At 42.4% G+C, this 24794-nt stretch overlaps 2 protein-coding genes across 3 annotated transcripts in view; both read left to right on the forward strand.

Annotated features, from left to right (window-relative positions):
• LOC110537630 (opioid-binding protein/cell adhesion molecule) overlaps positions 1-24794 on the forward strand; it is a 406128-nt gene that overhangs the window by 357007 nt on the left and 24327 nt on the right. The window lies entirely within an intron of this gene.
• LOC149979184 (uncharacterized) lies at positions 12406-24355 on the forward strand. The gene is made up of 2 exons (XM_090191528.1): positions 12406-13536; positions 24257-24355. Exons 1-2 carry the CDS (start codon positions 12406-12408, stop codon positions 24353-24355), a joined length of 1230 nt encoding a protein of 409 aa, XP_090047654.1.

Consider the following 24794-nt stretch of genomic DNA (forward strand, 5'->3'; position numbering starts at 1 on the left):
AATCGGGAGATGGAAACTTTAGGGACATACTTTTCTTCAGAGAAGGTTTACGACATTAAGTAGGACAGCTTTTTCTGTCTTTATTGTTCTTATTGTCTAATTAACAAATACATCACCTTGGGGTTAGATTTCACTGAATCAATGGCTTACTCTAAGCTCTTTATGCTTCCAAATTTCTCCCCTTCAGGAGACATTCTGTTAAATATTGGCTTAAGGAGGCCAGCCATAAAAAGCAATTGCATTATTTTTGTTTTTTTTCAGTGTAGATGTTTTGCATAAGAGTACTGAGGCAGTTCCTTTTTTGTGCCTCAATGCCTGGATTCTTATACTTGCCTCTGGCAAGTATGTTTGTTATGGAAATCCATATTAGCATTGGTTCTGGGTTTAGTCTGTGATCATCGGAATATTCACAGAGTTAAATGTTTTCAAAACATTGAACCATAAGTAATACGCTGTCTATAGGTTTGCTCTAGTATTAATACCAACCATAACATGAAATGGAATATTGCCTAATGATAAAGGCTAAATATGAAAACTGTAACAGCAAATATTCACAAATAAATTCCTTTCTTGTAAAATGAAGTTTCAAATGTAGATTTGTCAAGTTGTTCCTATCCAATTTTCTGTTTCTGTTTTTGAGGAATAAGATTAAATATAAAATAGAGGTTTGAACACGTCCTCTTAGGTTTGCCGGTTTCAATCCGTATCCAACCTCGTCAAGTGATGAAAAGGACACATATTCCTGTCGATGTTGATTTTACACCCTTGACATGCCTGGGAATTTCAGTTTTACAGTGGCAACAATGTCCTGTGTTTTTAGATACACTGAAAAATAATAGGTTCTTAAATGGTTCTTCTTCAGCTATTAAGGTTCCTTGGAGAACTTTTTCCCAAGAAAGAACCTTTGAGTTAAGAGTTGGGTTCTTGTCGTAGCATCTACGGTTTTTCAGTATTCTAAAAGGTACTTGAAATGTATGGAAGCCTGCAGATGTGTCCCTTTCATAGCACACAGCAAATTGGCCACTGTTAACTAGTGTTTATTTCTCAGTGTAACATGTTTAGTGTTGATTCAAAAGTTACATTAACACTGTAAAGAGTTAAATTAACGCTTAGTGGTGTAAAATAACCCCAGTGCTGAATAACCAGAGTTTAACCAAAACCCCACCTATCATTATCATGTTTCCCACCATGCTCTACTGCTTGTTGATTTTTAGAGTAGTTTTTCCCCAAAATATTGATGTTTTTGTATGTAAATTGATTGATTAATCTTATACTACTGAAACATAAATAACATACATTTTTCTAAACTATTCCAATCTGTAACTTGGACATATTGCACCCTTTACTGAAATGGTTATTCCAGTTTAGATCTTTAAGGTAGTCTTCTGTCTAAGTCTTCCCAAACAGTCATTTTGAATTCAGGTGAATCAAATTGGATTCTAATAGAAATTACACATAACTTTACAAGTCAGCATAATGTGACGTGCAAGGCTGATGCGGCCTGTATCCTGAGTTTCAGGCCATTGTATTTATAAGGCTCAGGGCCAGACCCAGATGCAGACATGGGAGGCAGATGGTTTGAGTGTTTGATATTTATTAGTTCCAAACGAGGTAGACAAGAGAATAGTCGTCGACAGGCTAAAGGTCAAAACCAGGAGGTACGGCGTGGCAGGCAGGCTTGAGGTCAGGGCAGGCAGACTGGTCAGGCAGCCGGGCACAGAGTCCAGAAAACAGGTAAGGGTCAAAACCGTGGGGAAAGAGAGAATAGCAAAATCACGGGAAAAACATGCTGGTTGAATTGAAACAGACAAGACTGGCACAGAGAGACAGGAATCACAGGGATAAATACACTGGGGAAAATAAGCAACACCTGGAGCGGGTGGAGACAATCACACGGACAGGTGAAACAGATCAGGGCGACAGTAATAGGGTAAAACTAGGCCCTCAAAAGAAGGCCGCATGAAATAGTGATGAGTCGTTCGTGAACGAGTCGGCCCTAAGAGAACCAAAGATGCAAACCAATGACCCAAAAGACGTGTGAGCGAGGGTCGAGCCAACTCACTCACAGTCACACACTTAGCAGCCGAGGAGAGAGAGGAAGGACAGCTGTGAAAACAACAGCTGGAAAATGAGTCGGAAGCACAGTAGCATCTGGATGCATTTTAATAATGTAGACAATGTTAGAGCACCGTGTAGAATTTTCTAAAACAAAATCTCATATAAAGCCGGTTCTACGCATAACCTACACCGGCATATGCAAACTGTGAAGCTAGCTGTAGCGGAGCTTCGAGAGACTAGCGGGCCTGCTAGTGATAGTGGTGGAGTCAGCACACCACACGTGGGGATGTATCCACTCAGTCAAGTAGGCCTACTCCGCGACCCACAGTCTTCTATGGACCAGTTTATACCAAAGTCTATATCAAAACAAGGCCAAATTGATATTGCATTGGCTAAAATGATTGCCACCGATTTCCAGGCATTTTCGATCGTGGAGGACAGAAGTTCTAGAAATTATAGCAATAGTCTAAATCCAATGTACACAATTCCAAGCAGGAAAATCCTTTAAAAAAAATCACTTATTTCACAACTGTACGAGAGCACACAGGCTTCAGTGCGGAAAGAGTCCAAAAAGCTACTGCAGTTTGCCTTACCACTGACTGCTGGACATCAAGGGTAACCACTTCTTACAGGTCGGTTACATGTCACTTCATTGAAGATTTTTCAATGTCTAGCTATCCTCTGGACTGCTTTGAGTTCAGCGACAGACACACCTCAGAGAACTTGGCAGAGGAACTGTTGAGAGTGGCTAGAGAATGGCAAGTAGATGGAAAAGTGATTTGTTGTGTTAGCGACAATGCAGCTATTATAACCAAAGCCATGAACATTTTAAAATGGACCCATCATCCATGTCTTGCCCACACAATCAACCTGATTGCAAGAGATGCTCTGAAGGTGACGAAGCCCACTGTGGACAAAGTGAAAGCAGTTGTGAAATACTTCCACAGGAGCACAGTAGGTGCTGAAAAACTAAGGTCTACACAATGCCAGATGGGGATGCCTGAACTGAGGCCTAAACAAGACTGCACTACAAGGTGGAATTCAACATTTTATATGTTGAAGCGGTTTCTTGAGTCAAAGGATGCCATCATCTCTACCCTGGCCATTGTCAATGCACCTGTTGATGCTATGACCCAAGAGGAATGTGAAGTGGTGGAGGAGGTGTGCAGAGTCCTTGAACCATTTGAGCAGGTCACTGTGGAGATCAGTGGAGAGAGGTACAGTAAGCAGTTATTACTACATCATTATTTAATCCAGTATTATATATGTATATGAGCAGTAGATGAGAATGTTGTATCAGTAGACAAAACATGAACCTGAACTAATAAGTTACTGTTCTCTCTTTTCAGCTATGTGACAGCCTCAAAAATGATACTCCTGTGTAAGGGTCTGCAGCGAATCACAGCCATCCGCCAGAGAGAAGCAAATGTAACCACAGGACATGTGACAGATTTGATGAACCCTATGTTCATCAATGGACAAAAAGTTCCACAGAATGGAATATAATAACGTGCTATCAGAAACCGCTGCACTTGACCCTGGGTTTAAGAAGTTAGCATTCAGTGATGCCAGAGCGATTGATCAGGCTTTTCAATGAATAACCTCAGCAGCAGGGAGGGACAGCCCCAGCAGTCAGCTGGCTCAGGCGCCAGGGCAACAGAAAGAAGAGGGATCAGGTGGAGCAGAAGCACCAGCAGTAGTGCTTCAAACGTCTGCTGTTTGGATGCTGTTTGACGAGAGAGCAACTAGGGATGCAGCACGAAGGAATCCCTCAGCTAATGCCATAATGGAGGTCCGATCCTATTTGGAGGAGCCTCTCCTGGTGGAAGAACAAGGCCTCTGTCTACCCACGGTTTACTAAAGTCATGACAGGGAGACTCTGCATAGTGGCCACATCTGTGCCCTCTGAGGGGGTCTTCTCGAAAACGGGACAAATAATTACTGAGAGAAGAAACCGCATCAGCCCCTCGAAAGTGAGGCAGCTTGCATTTCTGAATGCAAATCTCTCATAAAAGCCAAATATGGTCAGCATTGCTGTGTGCTGCTGGTTATAACATGGCAATAAAGAAGAGAGAAAAGAGCAGTTTAATGTTTTAAGTGGGATGCTGCAGTTTTTCAAATTGTTATTTATTTTTCTTTGATATGGTGCAATATTCTATTATGCTGTTCAGATTGTATTCGTTTTGAATGGTTATATGCACTTTGTTTATATACATTAAAAAGTTATACTTCAAATGCAAATGTTTAATAGCATTATTTTTCTTATGAAACCAATGCATTTTTAAATACATTGTGGTTCAGGTAGAGTATGATTTCATTTAACACCAATCATAATCAAACTAACGCAAACTGTTTGTCTTGGCCCGTTTGGGAGCCAAAAGAGCTGGCTCTTTTTGGTAAGCTGAGCGAGCCAACTCCCTGAAAAGAGCCAGAAAGCCCATCACTTATAGAAAATATGTGTAATGACACCATCTTTACCTAGTGTCTTGATGAAGGCCATCAGTCTGAAATTGAATGAATGCAACAAGCATGTCTGAATCACTAGCAAACATGGTCATGGGTTGTACTTGTAACTCTAAAATTCACTCAAAAGGCACCCTGGGAAATATGCAAATGAGGCTTAAAACCCTACAGCAGGGTTATTCAATTCCAGTCCTGGAGGGCCAAAACATTTCTGGTTTTGGATTTTTGTATGGTTCTTCAAAGAACCATCCCATTTATGATTCTTCAGAGAACCCAAAGTGGTTCACACATGGCATTGCTCTCAAGAACCTTATTTGGCTCCAACTTGCACCTTTATTTTAAGAGTGTGGGATGGTTGTGGTGTGGTGCGCTGCATTGGGTGACGGTGTTCGTCAGTAGCAATGTCATTTTCATTTTGCAGTGTTCCCGCTAAGTGAAGGCTTTCTTTATGGCTTTGGCCCCTCTGACAGGTGTCCTCATCCCCCTTCATGGATGACAGGGCTTCCCAGGGCCGCCGGAGAGACAGGTGAAAAGGGAACACGCTGAGTGGCTGTCATACTTTTGTAAAAAGCCCAGGATACAGTCACTTAGAAGACACATGGTCTTCTATGCTGGGGGAATTGCTGCCAGTGGAATGTTTCTTTCCCATGTCAAGGCTGGCACTAAATAGGGAAATTGTGATTAAAGCGGCGAATCCGAACGTCTGGTGCTTCGAGAGAAATTTTGTCTGTCAGCTGACTTCAGAAGTATGTCTCTTTTTTTTTAGGCCTATTACTTTTTTTAAGGGATAACCACTCCAATCAGTTATTTGATTGCATCAGTGCATTTATGTACCAGGCAAATCAAATAACCCAAGTCTGAATAAATGTATCATTGAGATATTCACTTTAAAAGGATTTAGGGCTCTATTGAATCAGTATTTCTGAAGTGTTACAGATTGCTCTAAATAAATTTGACGGTAATTTCCGATTGAGCTGACATATGCAGCCTTTACCTTGAATGCAATCTCAGCTAACGCAGAAACATTGCCTTTAAATTTCAATCACGCTGTAACGCTGAACTTCCGCGATACAGATTGAATAGAGCCCCTAGTCATCTATCATCAGTCATGGATCGTGACAGCAATGATGCTTTGATCTAGAGGTCTTCATGGGACCCATTTTTTCATCCCACGGCTTTTCATACCACACCCTCTGTCTTTTATTCTGATTTCTACCCGCTCCAGCAAGATGTCCTAAAACCGACCGCAGTCCCGCGTATGTGATGCAGCTTGCTTGGCAGCCATGGTCCAAGCAATTCTGCACCCTATAGGCTAGTGGTTCCCAACCGGGGGTACTTGGTCTATCCACAGGGAGTACTTGAGAAGACTCACGAGACCATATGCTTACTGGTAAAATGCATACATGTAAAATGCAATATCAAAATGCGTAAAAATAACCCATGAAACAGGTTAAATTACCAGAGATTATCACATGGCCCATTATTAGGCTATCGTTTAGTGCTGAGCGATTCGTGTTTTTTGAGGGCGGTTTGGTTTCGTTTGGATTGAAAAGAAAAAGTTTTGCGGATTTCAAATTCGCACATTTTTGGACATTGAATGCACTATGCATAACGTGGGTTAAATGCTGTTGAATGCTGTTATATCATGGTAATGACTGCCATTAGTGCTGATCACTTATTAACCATAATTTATTCACACTACTTACTTTATTATTTTTATTTGATAACTTTATTATTTAATTACAAGTCATCATCTGACCTCTATAGAGCTGCTGCCGATGCCGTCTGACAAAATCACAATTTTAGTAGTTCTTCAAAGTGAATAAGGCCATCCGTAATTTCGATTAAGACGTTAATGAGCGAGCTAGGACGGACGTAGTCAATATAACTATTTGTTCAACACTTTTGAAATGTACAGCGACAGAATACATTTTTTCACTCACCTTGTTGTGCTGTGCTCACTTGAACAGGAAGGTGGCGTGGCTGTCCTTCGTGGGCAAATTTTGGCATCAAGCTTTGTCATCAAAGTCTGACATTCTTTGGATTTATGGTGCTTTCAAGACTAGGGGAACAAAAAGTTGAATCATGATGATGTCAGTGATCTCCAGATCGTAGCTCTAGAAAGAGGCCCAGTTCCCAATTTACAATTCTGAGTTTAATATAAGTCATAGCAAATTTTTTCCAGAGTCCCAGTTGTCTTGAACTCACTAATGTCAGATTTTGCAGTTCTGAGTTAAAACTTGTTTTGGGCACGGCACAAATCATGCTTCATTGACAGCATGGCCAATGTTGAATGTTTTTTCATTTTAAACTAGGAAAAGAGACCCTTAATCTTAGACTTGGGACCACACAACCACTCCACTGAATAGCAGGCTAATGATTACTTTGCAATGCTTGCAGTGAGCCACAGATTCCTTCCAAACCACTCATTGTTGAATTTGCGATTTCCAACTTGTTGTGTAATGTTTATGTCAAATGGCCGATGAGCACTGATAAGTTTTATCTACAATTTCTCTTCATTATTTCTCTTCATATGACAAGGATTAACAAGGATTTGCCAGTAGACTGTAGACTTCATCATGATAACTGCTAGCTAGGATTCTGAAAGTATGATGTTGACACGATCAGTCCAATACAAACTACTCTAGATACAGTATAACATGATTTGATGTCATTTTATCTGTGGCCAATGACCTTGAGCCTTCTTGGATGTTTTGAGCTCTACCCTTAGATTTGGTGGTGACGTAGTGTGTGTCCCCATGAGGTGGTGACGTAGTGTTCCCATGAGAGACACAACAATAAGCACCACTATAGGTATCACTGGGCTATATCAGCCAATAGGCTAGACATAGTTTGAAAGAGAGCCAAAGTTGGAGCGAGAACAAACACTTGCACTTTCTCGTTCTCTTGAACTACGTTTTAGGAGTGGGACGATTTGCAGGCAGAGACAATATTTATTTCCAGACAAGGTAGTAGGCCTAATCTATAGCTTAATCATATTTAGGAAGTTAATCTCCTTGGAAAGATAACCGCCCCATGCTTCTCCGCCCATGCATAGGCTAAAGCCCACTCGATTTAATAGAGACCATACACACACCTGATCTTGCACGCCCAACTAGGAGAGGCGAGATATGGCTAATGAACATGAACCAGGAAGAATGATGAGAGACACTTGCACTTTCTCTTACGTTTTGCACACCTATAGCCTACCTTTTAGGAGCGGGACAATTTGCATGCAGAAACAAATAAATGGGTTATCAATATTTATCATTTATAAATGATGATCAAATGTTTTGGTTGCACCGCGACTCATGTTGGTTGAGCGGCCTCCACCTTTTTCAATGATGAATATTTATTTAGAGAAACTGTAGTAAACTGTACCCAATGACCACTGTGCTGTGCTTCTCCGCCTATGCATTTTAATTGAAACCACACACATAGCCTATAGGCACACTTGATCTTGCACACCCAACTAGGAGAGGAGAGGTGCTGCTGAACTTGAAGCAGTGAATTATGAGAGAGTGTGAATAGTGCAACAAAGAGGAGTTTCAATACAATAGATTGACTAAATCATAACCTACAAAACAGAAAGTTGTCCGTTTCCAAGTAGCCTAATGTGCGGGACTAACACATATTTTCATCCCAAAGTTGTCTGTCTGACGGCCTGCTCCAGCCATCAGCATGAAAAATGCAGACCACACCTCAATGATCTCTGTCAGGGCCCGCGGGTTTCCCGCGGGAACAGCCCTCTACTTTTATAATCTGTTCGCTTAATCTCTCACTGAGAGTAAACATCCTACTGACATGTTTTGAGAACATGACTAATATGCCTGATTCATTCTTTGGCCAAAGAAAGAACCATGTGAAAAGAAAGTTATATGTGCCAGCATAGAGGTTCAGGTCAGCCCTATTGTGTGAATCAGTCATCATTTACCAAACAAAAATATATACATGTAAAGTGTTGGTCCCATGTTTCATGAGCTGAAATAAAATATACCAGATTTGTTCCATACACACAAAAAGTCTATTTCTCTCAAATTTGGTGTATAAATGTGTTTACATCGCTGTTAGTGAGCATTTTTCCTTTGTCAAAATAATCCATCCACACAGGTGTGGCATATCAAGAAGCTCATTAAGCAGCATGATCATTATATATAATTATAAATCTTGTGCTGGGAACAATAAAACGCCACTAAAATGTGCCGTTGTTAGACAACACAATACCACATATGTCTCAAGTTGAGGGACTGTGCACTTGGTATGCTGACAGCAAGAATGTCCACCAGAGCTGTTTCTAGATAATTCAATGTTAATTTCTCTACTGGATTTTTCTATCCAACGTCGTTTTAGAGAATTTAGAAGTATGTCCAACTGGCCTCACAACCGCATATCACGTGTAACCATGCCAGCCCAGGACCTTCACATCTGGCTTCTTCACTTGCTGGATCGTCTGAATGTGGGGCAGGTTGGGGTGCTGATGAGTATTTCTATCTGTAATAAAGCCCTTTTGTGGGGAAAAACTATTTCTGATTGGCTGGGCCTTGCTCCCAAGTGGGTGGGCCTATGCCCTCCCAGGTCCACCCATGGCTGTGCCCCTACCCAGTCTTTTGAAATCCATAGATTAGGGCCTAATGAATGTATTTCAATTGAATGATTTCCTTGTATTAACTGTAACATGTTGCGTTTATATTTTTGTTCAGTATAATTAGATCATCACCATTGGAAAAGAGTAGGCCTAAATACTTGTACCTGGGTTTTACCATCAACCTGACTTTCCGCCCTGTAGTTCAATAACAGTGTCCTGTGTTTCTTTCCTAATGACCACCCTCAGAAATCCCTCAGGAGTAGCTACATTGGAAGCTACTCTTCCCGTATGTATGGTTCCTGAGAAAAAAACAAGAATGACCAGTTCAATACACTGTCTCTCTTTGGTCCCCAATGCAATGGCTAATGGTTTGTGGTCTCTCCAGAGTACTATATCTGCCTAACTCTCCTATCCTACATCAGCCTCCCACATCATTAGCAAGCCATGCTACGCTAGCCATACTACACTGTGTTTCATGCACAATCACTCTATTCTCACATTACTAAACCAGTTGCATGCCTGATGAAGCCTGTTCGTACTGATTCCCTGTTCCCCCTTATCTTCTCCTTTCCAAACTCTGATGTGTGCCTTCCCATCCCCGCACGGAGCATTGTCACGGTTCCCTTCGAAAGGGACCGCATGAACGCCTCACTGGTAGGATCATTATTAATTATCATCAGGTACAATTAATGGGCTGATACAACACCACCCCAGGAATTTCACATCCTGTCATGTATCTCTCGGCTGTGATGTGTCCTGCTCAAATCTGTAGTTGATTGGTGTGCATGTTTTTTACAAGAAGAAAATGCTATTGCCACAAGTGATGTCTTCGAATGTTCCTTGTTACGTGACAGGCATGACAGCAGTGCCAAAAGATGTGTCAATTATTTCCACCTTGATGTTTGAAAAGTTAGACTGAAGTTAAACAATACGTCTTGATATGCAAAATAGTTCTACGTTTTTTTATAGAGGTAATGGCTTGATTATTTGATTACTCAAAAGGTTTGGTAGTTATGTGATTTGATAATGCACATGAAAAAGCATTGCTGGACAACCTATTGATTATAATCAACAGCTTGTAAATTGAACAAGCTGTTCAAGTAATATTCCCTAATATACCTTGGATAACATCTGTAGCTATAGCTCATGGTGGGTAAAGCAATGTACCTGAGGCCTTCTTCCTCAGTGCTGACACTCTATTCTTAACTAACTGCCCACAATTCTCAAGGGCCAGTCAGCCAGTCTGGCTACAAATGTGTGTAAATCTTATCGACGTTTTTTAGTTCTGGTACAAAGAATGATTTCAAACGCTCTGACCAGACATGGAAGAGAAAGAAAAGCCAGCCAGGGAATGGATCGGCTCTGGTACTAATCTTTAGCTCTGACAGGTCTCTTTGTCTCTCCGTGCCTCCGACCTCTTCGCTGTTTATGCCTTCAAGACAAAACCCCCAGACAACAACTCCAGACAGACAGAAAGACAGAGACTCAATGAAGCGGTAATCACTCCAGCCCATCTCAGGGGTGAGGAATTACATCAGAGTAATTGATTGGCAGTCAGTAATCAAAACCTCTAAGTAATTATACCCTGTCTTGGCGATGACTGCCCTAATGAAGATATATTTGTACTGTAAAGAGCTGAGGCGATTTATCTCCCAGTGCCTTGTTAAAGATCAGGATGCAGAATCAAGGGCATTCAGGGAGGCATTTGAGGATAGGTCGGGCTGAACCGCATAACCATGGTGACCCATTACTTATCCGCAAGCTGATTGGGGGGGATTCCGCCCCATCCCAGTGAGGTGACAGCAAGCAAGCAAAACACTACACTGTTAGAAAAAAAAGTGACAAGTATAACCATGTAGGGTTCTTCGGTTTGTCCCCATAATGGAACCCTTTTTGGTGTAGGTAGAACCCTTTGCAGTGTTTTTACTTAGAACCCTCATTGTAGGGTTCTTCATAGAATCCCCTGTAAATGGTTCTACCTAGAACTGTCTATGAAGGGTTCTGCCTCTCCCAACAACCCTTTTATCCTTTAAATGTTATTCTTAGAACCCTCTATGAATGGTTTGAAAGATAACCCTTTTATAATGGAGGGTTCTTCCCAGCCGTATTAGCCTTTAAAATTAAACACTTTATGAAAAGACATGACATACACCACGGTTCAGAACGCCAGCATCCCAGAGTCGCCTCTTCACTGTCGACGTTGAGACTGGTGTTTTGCGGGTACTATTTAATGAAGCTGCCAGTTGAGGACTTGTGAGGTGTTTCTAAGTGACCCCAAACTTTTGAACGGTAGTGTGCATCATAAGGCCTTTCTTTGAGGGATTAGTTATACCTTAACACAGTGGTGTTAGGAAACTCCTAGTTTACTGGCCACATCAAGCCTGCAGTTCACCTTATGCTGGCTTGCAAAGTGATGTGAAATTCCTATTGCTAGATTGAGGAGATCCAACAATTCAAACTTTAAACCATTTAATCCAGAATTTTCCCAAATTTTAATGGAAAAGTAGGTGAAAATGTGTGCTCTATGGTCGGTCATAATTGTGACCGGTGGGATAATGTTACGTATACTAAATTAACATATTTATCCTATGCAGTTATCAAAGTTCTTATAAATCCCAACCCAGTTATTAGCACATTTAAAACTGTTACTAGCAGTCCCCAGCATTGCCTCTAGAATGCCCCGTCACATTCTAGTCTGACTATTTTACACATCAAAAACCCTTATACAACACAATATGAATATTGACCAAAAAAACAACCATCAACGTGTTTCAACATTGTTACATTATTGTAACATACATTGTAACATTGTTACTTTAGTGCAACTAATGTATTGAAACATCAATATTGTAACTTTATCTCTTTGTTATATACCCTTTGTTGGCAATGACAGAGGTCAAACGTTTTCTGTAAGTTTTCACAAGATTTTCACACACACTGTTGCTGGTATTTTGGCCCATTCCTCCATGCAGATCTCCACTAGTGTCACGCCCTGACCATAGTTTACTTTGTATTTTCTATGTTTTGATTGGTCAGGGTGTGATCTGAGTGGGCATTCTATGTTTCATGTCTTGTTTGTCTATTTCTATGTTCAGCCTGATATGGTTCTCAGTCAGAGGCAGGTGTTCGTCATTGTCTCTGATTGGGAACCATATTTAGGTAGCCTGGGTTTCACTGTGTGTTTGTGGGTGATTGTTCCTGTCCTATGTGTCCCTGTGTTCACATTATATAGGCTGTTAGGGTTTCGTTACGTTTTGTTTTGTAGTATTGTAGATTCGTGTTTCGTATTATTAATAAACATGGATCGTAAACCACACGCTGCATTTTGGTCCGACTCTCCTTCGTATGAAGACGAAACCGTTACAGAATCACCCACCACCAACGGACCAAGCAGCGTGTCAACAGGCAGCAGCAGCAGCGTAAAGAGGAATGGACATGGGAGGACGTTTTGGATGGCAAGGGCTGTTACACTTGGGAGGAGATACTGGCTGGAAGAGATCGCCTCCCATGGGAACAGGTGGAGGCACTTAGGAGAGCAGAGGCAGCCGGAGAGAGGAGCCGGCGATATGAGGGAACACGGCTGGCAAGGAAGCCCGAGAGGCAGCCCCAAAAAATTTATTGGGGGGGGGCTAACAGGGAGTATGGCTACGCCAGGTAGGAGACCTGGGCAGACTCCCTGTGCTTACCGGGGGGCTAGAGAGACCGGACAGGCACCGTGTTATGCAGTGGTGCGCACGGTGTCTCCAGTGCGGGTGCATAGCCCGGTGCGGTATATTCCAGCTCCGCGTGTCGGCCGGGCTAGATTGAGCGTCGAGCCTAATGCCATGAAGCCGGCTCTACGCAGCTGGTCCCCAGTGCGTCTCCTTGGGCCGGCTTACATGGCACCAGCCTTGCGCTCGGTGTCTCCGGTTCGCCTGCATAGTCCAGTGCGGGCTATTCCACCTCGCCGCACTGGCAGGGCGACCGTGAGCATTCAACCAGGTAAGGTTGGGCAGGCTCGGTGCTCAAGAGCTCCAGTGCGCCTGCACGGTCCGGTTTTTCCAGTACCACCTCCACACCCCAGCCCTCCGGTAGCAGCTCCCCGCACCAGGCTTCCTGTGCGTGTCCTCGGCCCAGTACCACCAGTGCCAGCACCACGCATCAGGCCTACAGTGCGCCTCGCCTGTCCAGCGCTGCCAGAGCCTCCCTCCTCTTCAGCGCTGTCGGAGTCTCCCGCCTGTTTAGCGCTGTCAGAGCTTTCCGCCTCTACAGCGCTGCCGGAGTCTCCCGCCTGTTCGGAACTGCCAGTTTGCAAGGAGCTGCCAGTTTGCAAGGAGCTGCCAGTTTGCAAGGAGCTGCCAGTCTGTAAGGAGCTGCCAGTCTGTAAGGAGCTGCCAGTCTGTAAGGAGCTGCCAGTCTGCATGGAGCTGCCAGTCTGCATGGAGCTGCCAGTCTGCATGGAGCTGCCAGTCTGCAAGGAGCTGCCAGTCTGCAAGGAGCTGCCAGTCTGCAAGGAGCTGCCAGAGCTGCCTTTCTGCAGGATGCCGCCAAAGCTGCCAGTCTGCAAGGAGCCGCCAGAGCTGCCAGTCTGCAAGGAGCCGCCGGAGCTGCCAGTTAGCATGGAGCAGCCAGAGCCGCCAGTCAGCATGGAGCAGCCAGGGCCGCCAGTCAGCATGGAGCAGCCAGGGCCGCCAGTCAGCATGGAGCAGCCAGGGCCGCCAGTCAGCATGGAGCAGTCAGTCAGCATGGAGCAGCAGGAGCAGCCAGTCAGCATGGAGCAGCCAGAGCAGCCAGTCAGCATGGAGCAGCCAGAGCTGCCAGTCAGCATGGAGCAGCCAGTCAGCATGGAGCAGCCAGAGCTGCCAGTCAGCATGGAGCAGCCAGTCAGCACGGAGCAGCCAGAGCTGTCAGTCAACCAGACTCTTCCAGATCTGCCAGTCGACCAGACTCTTCCAGATCTGCCAGTCGACCAGACTCTTCCAGATCTGCCAGTCGACCAGACTCTTCCAGATCTGCCAGTCGACCAGACTCTTCCAGATCTGCCAGTCGACCAGACTCTTCCAGATCTACCAGTCGACCAGACTCTTCCAGATCTGCCAGTCGTCCAGACTCTTCCAGATCTGCCAGTCGTCCAGACTCTCCCAGATCTGCCAGTCGACCAGATTCTCCCAGATCCGCCAGTCGACCAGATTCTTCCAGATCTGCTAGTCGACCAGGATCTGTTGAAACCGCCAGCCAGCCAGGTTCTGGTAGTTTCTACTACCTGCCTGGGCTTCCTCTCAGTGCTGAGCTTCTTCTCAGTGCTGAGCGTCCTCTCAGTGCTAGCCTACCCATCTGTCCCGAGTTACCTCTGTCCCGAGCTGTCCCTCTGTCCCATGTTATCATTGTGGTGGGTAACCTATTTAGGGACGTTTAGGAGGGGGATTAAAACTGTCATGGAGTGGGGTCCACGTCCAGCGCCAGAGCCGCCACCGCGGACAGATGCCCACCCAGACCCTCCCCTATAGGTTCAGGTTTTGCGGCCGGAGTCCGCACCTTGGGGGGGGGGGTACTGTCACGCCCTGACCATAGTTTACTTTGTATTTTCTATGTTTTGATTGGTCAGGGTGTGATCTGAGTGGGCATTCTATGTTTCATGTCTTGTTTGTCTATTTCTATGTTCAGCCTGATATGGTTCTCAGTCAGAGGCAGGTGTTCGTCATTGTCTCTGATTGGGAACCATATTTAGGTAGCCTGGGTTTCACTGTGTGTTTGTGGGTGATTGTTCCTGTCTATGTGTTTTTCACCAGATAGGCTGTTTTAGGTTTTCGTTACGGTCATCACGTTCTTTATTTTGTAGTGTTTGCATTGATTCGTGTTTTACGTTTGTTCATTAAAACATGGATCGCAATCTACACGCTGCATTTTGGTCCGACTCTCCTTCACATAAAGAAAACCGTTACAACTAGAGCAGTGATGTTTTGGGGCTGTTGCTGGACAACACAGACTTTCAACCTTGTGAAGACTTACAGAAAACGTTTGACCTCTGTCATTGCCAACAAAGGGTATATAACAAAGTATTGAGATAAACTTTTGTTATTGACCAAATACTTATTTTCCACCATAATTTGCAAATAAATTCATAAAAAATCCTACAATGTGATTTTCTGGAATTTTTTTCTCATTTTGTCTGTCATAGTTAAAGTGTGCCTATGATGAAAATTACAGGCCTCTCTCATCTTTTTAAGTGGGAGAACTTGCACAATTGGTGGCTGACTAAATACTTTGGCCGCACTGTATTAGCAACTGAGACTGAGGAGCTGGCCGTTTACAATGGCCACCTTTCCATCCAAGCTACTCAATACTGCCCCTGCAGCCATATGAAGTTAATGGCTGTGATAGGAGAAAACTGAGGATGGATCAGCAACATTGTAGTTACTCCACAGTACCAACCTAATTGACAGTGTGAAAAGAAGGAAGCCTGTATAGAATACAAATATCCTGTTTGCAACAGATCACTAAAGTAATTCTGCTAAAAATGTAGCAAAGCAATTACATTTTACAAAGTGTTATGTTTAGGGAAAATACACTGCTCAAAAAAATAAAGGGAACACTTAAACAACACAATGTAACTCCAAGTCAATCACACTTCTGTGCAATCAAACTGTCCACTTAGGAAGCAACACTGATTGACAATAAATGTCACATGCTGTTGTGCAGATGGAATAGACAACAGGTGGAAATTATAGGCAATTAGCAAGACACCCCCAATAAAGGAGTGGTTCTGCAGGTGGTGACCACAGACCACTTCTCAGTACCTATGCTTCCTGGCTGATGTTTTGGTCACTTGTGAATGCTGGCGGTGCTGTCACTCTGGTGGTAGCATGAGACGGAGTCTACAACCCACACAAGTGGCTCAGGTAGTGCAGCTCATCCAGGATGGCACATCAATGCGAGCTGTGGCAAGAAGGTTTGCTGTGTCTGTCAGCGTAGTGTCCAGAGCATGGAGGCGCTACCAGAAGACAGGCCAGTACATCAGGAGACGAGGAGGAGGCCGCAGGGGGGCAACAACCCAGCAGCAAGACCGCTACCTCCACCTTTGTGCAAGGAGGAGCAGGAGGAGCACTGCCAGAGCCCTGCAAAATGACCTCCAACAGGCCACAAATGTGCGTGTGTCTGCTTAAACGGTCAGAAACAGACTCCATGAGGGTGGTATGAGGGCCCGACGTCCACAGGTGGGGGTTGTGCTTACAGCCCAACACCATTCAGGACGTTTGGCATTTGCCAGAGAACACCAAGATTGGAAAATTCGCCACTGGTTCACACTGAGCACATGTGACAGACATGACAGAGTCTGGAGACGCCGTGGAGAACTTTCTGCTGCCTGCAACATCCTCCAGCATGACCGGTTTGGCGGTGGGTCAGTCATGGTGTGGGGTGGCTTTTCTTTGGGGGTCCGCACAGCCCTCCATGTGCTCGCCAGAGGTAGCCTGACTGCCATTAGGTACCGAGATGAGATCCTCAGACCCCTTGTGAGACCATATGCTGGTGCGGTTGGCCCTGGGTTCCTCCTAATGCAAGACAATGCTAGACCTCATGTGGCTGGAGTGTGTCAGCAGTTCCTGCAAGAGGAAGGCATTGATGCTATGGACTGGCCCGCCCGTTCCCCAGACCTGAATCCATTTGAGCACCTCTGGGATATCATGTCTCGCTCCATCCACCAACAGACTGTCCAGGAGTTGGCGGATGCTTTAGTCCAGGTCTGGGAGGAGATCCCTCAGGAGACCATCCGCCACCTGATCAGGAGCATGCCCAGGCGTTGTAGGGAGGTCATACAGGCACGTGGAGGCCACACACACTACTGAGCCTAATTTTGACTTGTTTTAAGGACATTACATCAAAGTTGGATCAGCCTGTAGTGTGGTTTTCCACTTTAATTTTGAGTGAGACTCCAAATCCAGACCTTCATGGGTTGATAAATTTGATTTCCATTGATCATTTTTGTGTGATTTTGTTGTCAGCACATTCAACTATGTAAAGAAAAAAGTATTTAATAAGAATATTTCATTAATTCAGATCTAGGATGTGTTATTTTAGTGTTCCCTTTATTTTTTTTGAGCTGTGTATAATACAACAAAACTGAGTACCATTCTTCCTATTTTCAAGGATAGTGGTGGCTGTATCATGTTATGGGAATGCTTGTAATCATTAAGGACTAGGGAGTTTTTCTTAATGAAAAATAAACGGAATGGCACAGGCAAAATCCTAGAGGAAAACCTGGTTCAGTCTGCTTTCCACCAAACACTGCCAAATGAGTTCACCTTTCAGCGGGACAATAACCTAAAACACAAGGCCAAATCTAGACTGGGATTGCTTACCAATAAGACAGTGAATGTTCCTTAGTGGCCGAGTTATAGTTTTTCTTAAATCTGCATGAAAATCTATGGCAACACCTAAAAATGGTTGTCTAGCAATGATCAACAACCAATTTGACAGATCTTGAATAATTTTGAAAAGAATAATGGACAAATGTTGCACGTTTGCAGGTGTGGAAAGCTCTTAGAGACTTATCCAGAAATACTCTGCAATTGCTGTCAGAGTTGATTCTTCAAAATATTGACTCAGGGGTGTGAATACTTATGTAAATGAGATATTTCTGTATTTCATTTTCTCCAAAAATTGCAAACATATTTTTTATTTTTTTTTACCTTTGTCATTGTGTGAAAAAAATATAAACTTAATCCGTTTTGAATTCAGGCAGTAACACAACAAGATGTGGAATAAGTCAGGAGGTATGAATACTTTCTGAAGGCACTGTATCTACCTCCATTACCTCGTACCCCTGCACATCGACTCAGTACTGGTACCCCGTTTATATAGCCAAGTTATTGTTACTCATTGCGTATTTATTCCTCGTGTTATATTACCTTTCTATTATAAAAAAAAATGTCTCTGCATTGTTGGGAAGGGCCCGTAAGTAAGCCTTTCACTGTTAGTCTACACCAATTTTTTACAAATAAGATATGACAAATATTATGTTATTTGATTTGAACAAAAGTCCTGTAAATCTACCCTAATAATCCTTACTAATCATGGAACTGTGATGACAACGGTCCAGTCATCGTAAACCTAGCACCATCCTCCAGGTATAAACTGCTGCATATGGTCTGCATTACATAATGATATCCCAAATTATTGCACAACTTGTAATACGTTAGCCTAATATGATCCTCGTTTGCTAGCGATCTTCAGGAACTACTAGTCAAACGTGACAGAGGAAAGAAAGGTAGCAATGTGATGGCATGATGCAAGTGTACGGAAATGAACACTAAAGTGACAGTTATAAATGTATGTGGGTATGACTGATGGTGGCATCTGATCGTGTCTAATATTTAACACGATACAAATTGTTTTTAAAAATACAGTGAAAAGTCCAGGAATATATTTCTAGAAATCACAAACCAACTTGGTAGGTTTGGCGCTATACTATATATGAATGGCTACAGAAGCCTATAGTTTGGGTCTCCAAATGTCATCCCTGCAAGTTATGAGGCTAGAATTTCATAAACTTTACTGTGGAAAAGCTGATATGTTGATGTGGTTTAGTTTGCTGCCGTATGACTGATTTCACATTTATCTCCAGCGATCATAAGGTAAAACATATATAAAACAATTGTAATTTAGATTTACAATCCCCTTGTCCAAACGGCTTACTCATTTACCTCGCTCTTATCAATAGCTCTTAAAAAAATCTAAATTACAGTGCATGGAGAGTAGTGTTATTTCTATCGAAAAAACAGTAAGTAGATGTTGTTCCACTTGGAATCGACATGTTGCTCGAGCTTATTCATCATTTGACCGCACATAAAAGTGTTTGAATTATGAGGGAACTAAGTCCAGGTCAGAATACGGTCTATATTAGACACACCTCCTCCAAACCTTAATTTCTGTGAGCTCCACCCCAAAAGTACAGCGGGTGAATAGCATGCTATTCTCATACTTAAGTTCAAGATCAGAATACGTGTGGAGGAGTGACTGAAATCCTGACTTTACTTGTTCAGATGGTTTCCAGTTCCGGTGGCAGGCATGCTTTCTTTTGCAAATTACTATGAATGAACTGACTTACTGTATTTCCCAAAACGTGTCAATACTAAACATTTTATTAAGGTGTGGGACATTCATTGTTTGACGAGAAATAACTAGCAGGTCTATTACAATCCAGCATCTAGAATTTGTCTGTCCACAATTCAACTGTGGGAACATGGTGGCTCACAACACCAGGCAACAGAAAGAGATGGCCGCCACTATACGAGAGATTGTTCGTGAGGAGATTACCTCTGCCCCTCAACTTACAAAGTGGATACCTGCGAAAGGGGATACCTATTCAATCAAATTGGAAAGCCTGGAGAAGACAGCCAATGTGACAGAGGTGTGACTCCATGACCTGGAAACCGCGCAAGCTAAGTTGGAAGGGATAATGATACTCATTAAAGAGAAAAAGGAATCACTTGAAAATAATTCCCGTAAATTCAGTGTGTGGGTCACAGGGCTTGAAACTCGTTTGGAAGCGGACAACCCATCTTCCTTCAAAAGCAATCTTTTTTTATGAACTGTTCGTGCAGGAGAAGCTGGGTCCCAGCTCAAGACTTCTTCAAGAAGCACATCAAACCCAACACACAAGGGGACAAGCCAACAGATGGAAGCGCATGACTGGCTCATTATTCAGGTATGCTATCCATGCGGAATCAAGCAGCCTAGCCTATGGCTATGATGCTGTCCTCAGCATAAGAAGATTATGAAGACACCTCTTATGTGTGGGTACAAGGAAGAAAATTACTATTATTGCTGAGCATTGAACTTGTTATAATTATATTGCCTATGGTCCAGTTCATTTACACAATGATGGACAATATATGGATCCTACATCTATCCTATTTTTGACTGTTTAGGCATTAGGCTTGCATATCTGTCATATGGGATTTTTGTCTTAATTTTCATATTTATTTTCTTTGTTACGCACCCTTACTCGTCAAGTTTGCTAACTTAATTGTAAAGGTCTGAATTGGTTACTTATTTGGTTTTACTTTATTATTTTAATTGTTTTAATACCTTAAGACCAAAAATATACTGCTTATTAAGAGATTTCATTTGTAAGGCTGCCGCTCGCCATTAAGCTACAACCCTGTAATTACAGTGCAGGGCAGGGGGAACAGGGGAGGAAAGGCTAGGGCCTAGGGAGGAGGGGGGGCCTGGTGGAGGGGAAGGGAGGCAAAGGGGGAACCGTTTACAGGGAGGGTCTTCAGGGTGGAGAAGGACAAATGGGTGGGTTTCCCTGTGGGTCCAGCTTTTATTTTACTCACATGGGCTTATCAACCCTAAAGATAACAGTTACATTTCAGAAAAATAATGGCAACACTATATTCTCTCATGGAATTGCAAAGGCCTTAATATTCATATCATTTGTTCCAGCTGTCTCGATATTCTAGCAAGAAACCATATTGATATAACAATGCTCCAAGAAATGGATAATCCTGAGTGTATCGTGAATAATGATGAGTGAGAAAGTTACAGAGGCATAAATACCATACCCCCCCCCCCCCCCAAAAAAAAGATGCTAACCTCCCCCTGTTAGCATGTCTTGGAGTATGATATTTGTGTATCTGTATCTTTCTCACTCATTATTATTCGCGATTCATTCAGGACTATCCGTAATCATGGTAGCATCCACATTCATTTAGAAGTGTTTAGAAACATAGGCTATTCTTATTTACAATAAAAGTGACTCCAAAATGACAAAATACATTATTTAACATTCCTTTCTATTGGGCACAAGATAATCTGAAACACAACCAAAACAAACAGCAAATGCATCCAACAAGTTTGTAGAGTCACAAGCTTGATGTACTCATTCTATGCTAGGAATATGGGTCAAAGCACTAAACTTTTGACTACTTTAATACACATATAAGTGAATTTGTCCCAATACTTTTGGTCCCCTAAAAGTAATTTCTAAATGGTTCACCCAATATGGATGAAAATACCCTCAAATGAATGTGGGGGGTTTGGAAGGAGACATGTTAGGATGGGGAGTTTGGGTGGGCCTACCTGTTTTTGCTTCTCTTTTATTTCCGTACCAATTTTATTATTACAAAATCCTGTTGATAAATATGATAATGTCTCTGTATGTTGCAGCCTATGTGGTTTATACATGTGGTATAAATGTGGTATAAACAGTGTCAATTGACATGAATATACCTTTAACTCTCCCTCCCCCAAAGAAAAAGCTGGTCAAAAAAATGTAGTAGAAAAGAATAAGTGTAGAGAAAATGTGCATAATAAGGGAAATAGGTTTCATTTACGCCCGCTTAACTTGGGTCGGAATTCCCCCTTAATGCATTGGTAGTTCAATAAATAGTATTAAGCATTATTGTCTCATTTATAATTCAATATAATATGTAAGAGGGAAGCTCAGTTAGTAAGTGGTTACCCAACCATATGACCCCTGAAATCATTGGCCATGTGCAGTTTTTACTGCGGTCTTATTGTATGATGTGGAACAGACAGATTTTGATCCAAGTTTGTTTTAAATGCTTTTGTTATCAACTGGCAGAGCTTTACACAGCTACAGTAAAGAAGTAGGCTAAAGTGTATAGAAGAACCAATTGGGGCGGCAGGGTAGCCTAGTGGTTAGAGCGTTGGACTAGTAACTGAAATGTTGCAAGTTCAATTCCCCGAGCTGACAAGGTACAAATCTGTCGTTCTGCCCCTGAACAGGCAGTTAACCCACTGTTCCTAGGCCGTCATTGAAAATAATAAATTTTTCTTAACTGACTTGCCTAATAAAATAAAGGTAAAAAAAATAAAATAAACAATTCAGTAACCAGATGGTGTTCAGTAGGGCACACCGTTTATGTGCCCTATCCAACAGCTGTTTTTTTGTTACTGGACAAGGTCAAGTTTTAAATCCCATTTCACTCCTCATATCAAAACGTGTTCTCCCTTCTAGTGCCTACTGAAATCAAATTGTCCACTGGCTGTAACAATAGGATTTCTCTCACATAATGTGCCTCTGACCTCTATGCAAAAGGTTTGGAGATTAAGATATAATAAAAATGAACTGAACTGGTGAGCAGTTCTCACAATGTAGGGCTAGTATTAATGAAATAAGGAGGATAATTGAGAGAGCAATTTCGTTTCAAAAGGCTTTAAAAAAAATATCCCACAAATTGGACAGGAGGGGGAATTACACGCCTATCATAATGCATTAGGATGAGACTAGTAAAATACTTTAACAAGAGCTGACAAATAATTGAATAGCTTGTAGGTATTCTGAATGTGGACACTTTTTTGTCATTAGATTTATTTTTATTTTTTATTATTTCTATTTTGACAGCAGATCCAAGACTTTACATGGATGAGACTCACAGCATGTTAATGGATTGACATTACAGTAAGTGTTGAGGTAAAAATATTGGGAAGGCTTCCACAAATGACAGCAGAGATCCATACACAACTCTTGATTAAAAGCTGTGATTAACATAATTGATTCACGGTCCATGATGATCTTCCATCTATACTGTACGTAGTACTTACTTACATCATTAAGCCTTATATTAGCCAATATTAAACCAACAAATATTAATAACTCCTTTGACAGACTTTGACAGAATACAGCTATACATGTATACAGTCCATTTCCAATGAACATTGTAATGTCTTAGAATCACATTTCCTATTTACTTCCATGTGCTAGTATTTTTAGTGTGTTGGATTAATGCCCAGAGCATTGAGGAGAGGTCAGAGTGCTCAATGAGAGGAATATTTTGAGAAACACACAACTATACTGTTTGGCTAACATTGTTGACAGTGCTCATCACAGGTTATGTGAAACAGCAACTTGTGATGTAATAGTGCTACAATGTGGATTCAAAGTGCATTCAGAGTTACCGGTTTTAATTTCCAGCTAAAGTACCTAAGTGTTTACATGCATTACATCACTACACTTACACACCTGTTAAATGCACAAATTCTGAAGTGTCCTAATCTGCCCTGCAAAAAGACTAAAGATCTAAATAGTAAGGTTATGAATGAACCAGGGTGTAAATCACTTGAAGTGAACCTATTGTGTGCCTGTGTGTGAATGTGCCTCTATCCTGCTAAGATAATGCTTTGTCCTCTTCTTTCTGCTATACAGTAATAGCGAAGTCCCCGGTGCACTCCCATGATTTTCAATATAACCACCCCTTATCAAGTTTCTCAGCAGTCTCCTAATTGATTTACGCAGACAAAAGTCATAATCAACGCTTTGAAGACCTATTAGGAACCATTCCATCCAGCGGTGATTGCATACTGCAATTTGATTTGTTGACAAACATTAATAATGGTCAATGGTTTATTATAAAATCATTAGCTCTCTAAAATCTCATTATAAGTAGAACGTCATCCCATAATGCGTTTATATTAATTTACTGCAAACCAGAAAGGTAGGAGCTAAAGCGACAGACAACCTTGCTCCCCTTAGCCAGCTCAAGCTGAATGGACTGGGGAAACACGGAGAATACAACGAGACAGACCATGGGCTTCAATTATAGGACAGACTTCATATCAGATTAGTGTAACAGTATCCACCGGCCCATTTTAACTGACTGAATGAGATATACAGATAACTGCCAAAAGAAAGGAAACACCAACATACACAGAGTGTACAAATCATTAAGAACACCTACTCTTTCTATGACAGACTGACCAGGTGAATCCAGGTGGAAGCTATGATCCCTTATAGTTGTCACTTGTTAAATCCACTTCCAATCAGTGTAGATGAAGGGGAGAATATAGGTTATATAAGGATTTTTAAGCCTTGAGACAATTGAGACATGGATTGTGTATGCGTGCCATTCAGAGGGTAAATGGGCAAGATAAAATATTTAAGTGCCTTTGAACGGGATATGGTAGCAGGTGCCAGGCGCACTGGTTTGAGTGTGTCAAGAACTGTTTTTCACGCCCAGCAGTTTCCATGTGTTTCAATAATGTTCCACTACCCAAAGGACCGTGTATATGGTTCTTTGGTTGAAGGGTTAAATTACCACAGGTCAGTGTCTGTCTATGTTGATGCTGTGTGTGTGTGCCTGTGTGCGTGTTGTTTTCCCTCATAAAAGTGTGACAAACCCCAAAGATGTGGTTGTTACAATCCAGATACTTGTCTATGGCAAACGTGCGCTCACTCTCCACTCTCATCAAGCTACTCCATCCTCCTCAGAGAACTCGGTGATTGAGGCAAACAAGTCCACATGAAGTGTAATGTGGAGAGCCCGTTGTTTTCGATGCTAATCTCAGTAATGTAGCCGGGACCTATCTTATCACTGAGGCTTTAAACCAGAGGTGGAAGAGATGGGATGGCTCTATTATTCATTTCTCCTCACAATGTCCCAGTCACTCTCGCCCTTTAACAATCTAATAAGCCTTCTCTCACTGTGGACAGACAATTCCATAATGGCCGCAGGATTCTTAGGGAGGCTGTTGGCTGTAATTGCAATGGGCCTCTGGCTTTGTTTACGCCTAACACAAATCAGCGATCGGTCGGCATCGGAGTCAATCAAAAGCTGCTTTCTCCCATTGGGTGTTTATTTATATGTTTCTCATTTACTTTTCTAATGCACAGATGATCTGTCTCCGTTGTCAATGCAATCACTTTGTTGTAGAACCACACACAATAGAAGGTGAGGGGAAGTGA

Source organism: Oncorhynchus mykiss, chromosome 12, assembly GCF_057628025.1.
Source record: "Oncorhynchus mykiss isolate SJ-2025 chromosome 12, ASM5762802v1, whole genome shotgun sequence".
Taxonomy (NCBI): domain Eukaryota; kingdom Metazoa; phylum Chordata; class Actinopteri; order Salmoniformes; family Salmonidae; genus Oncorhynchus; species Oncorhynchus mykiss.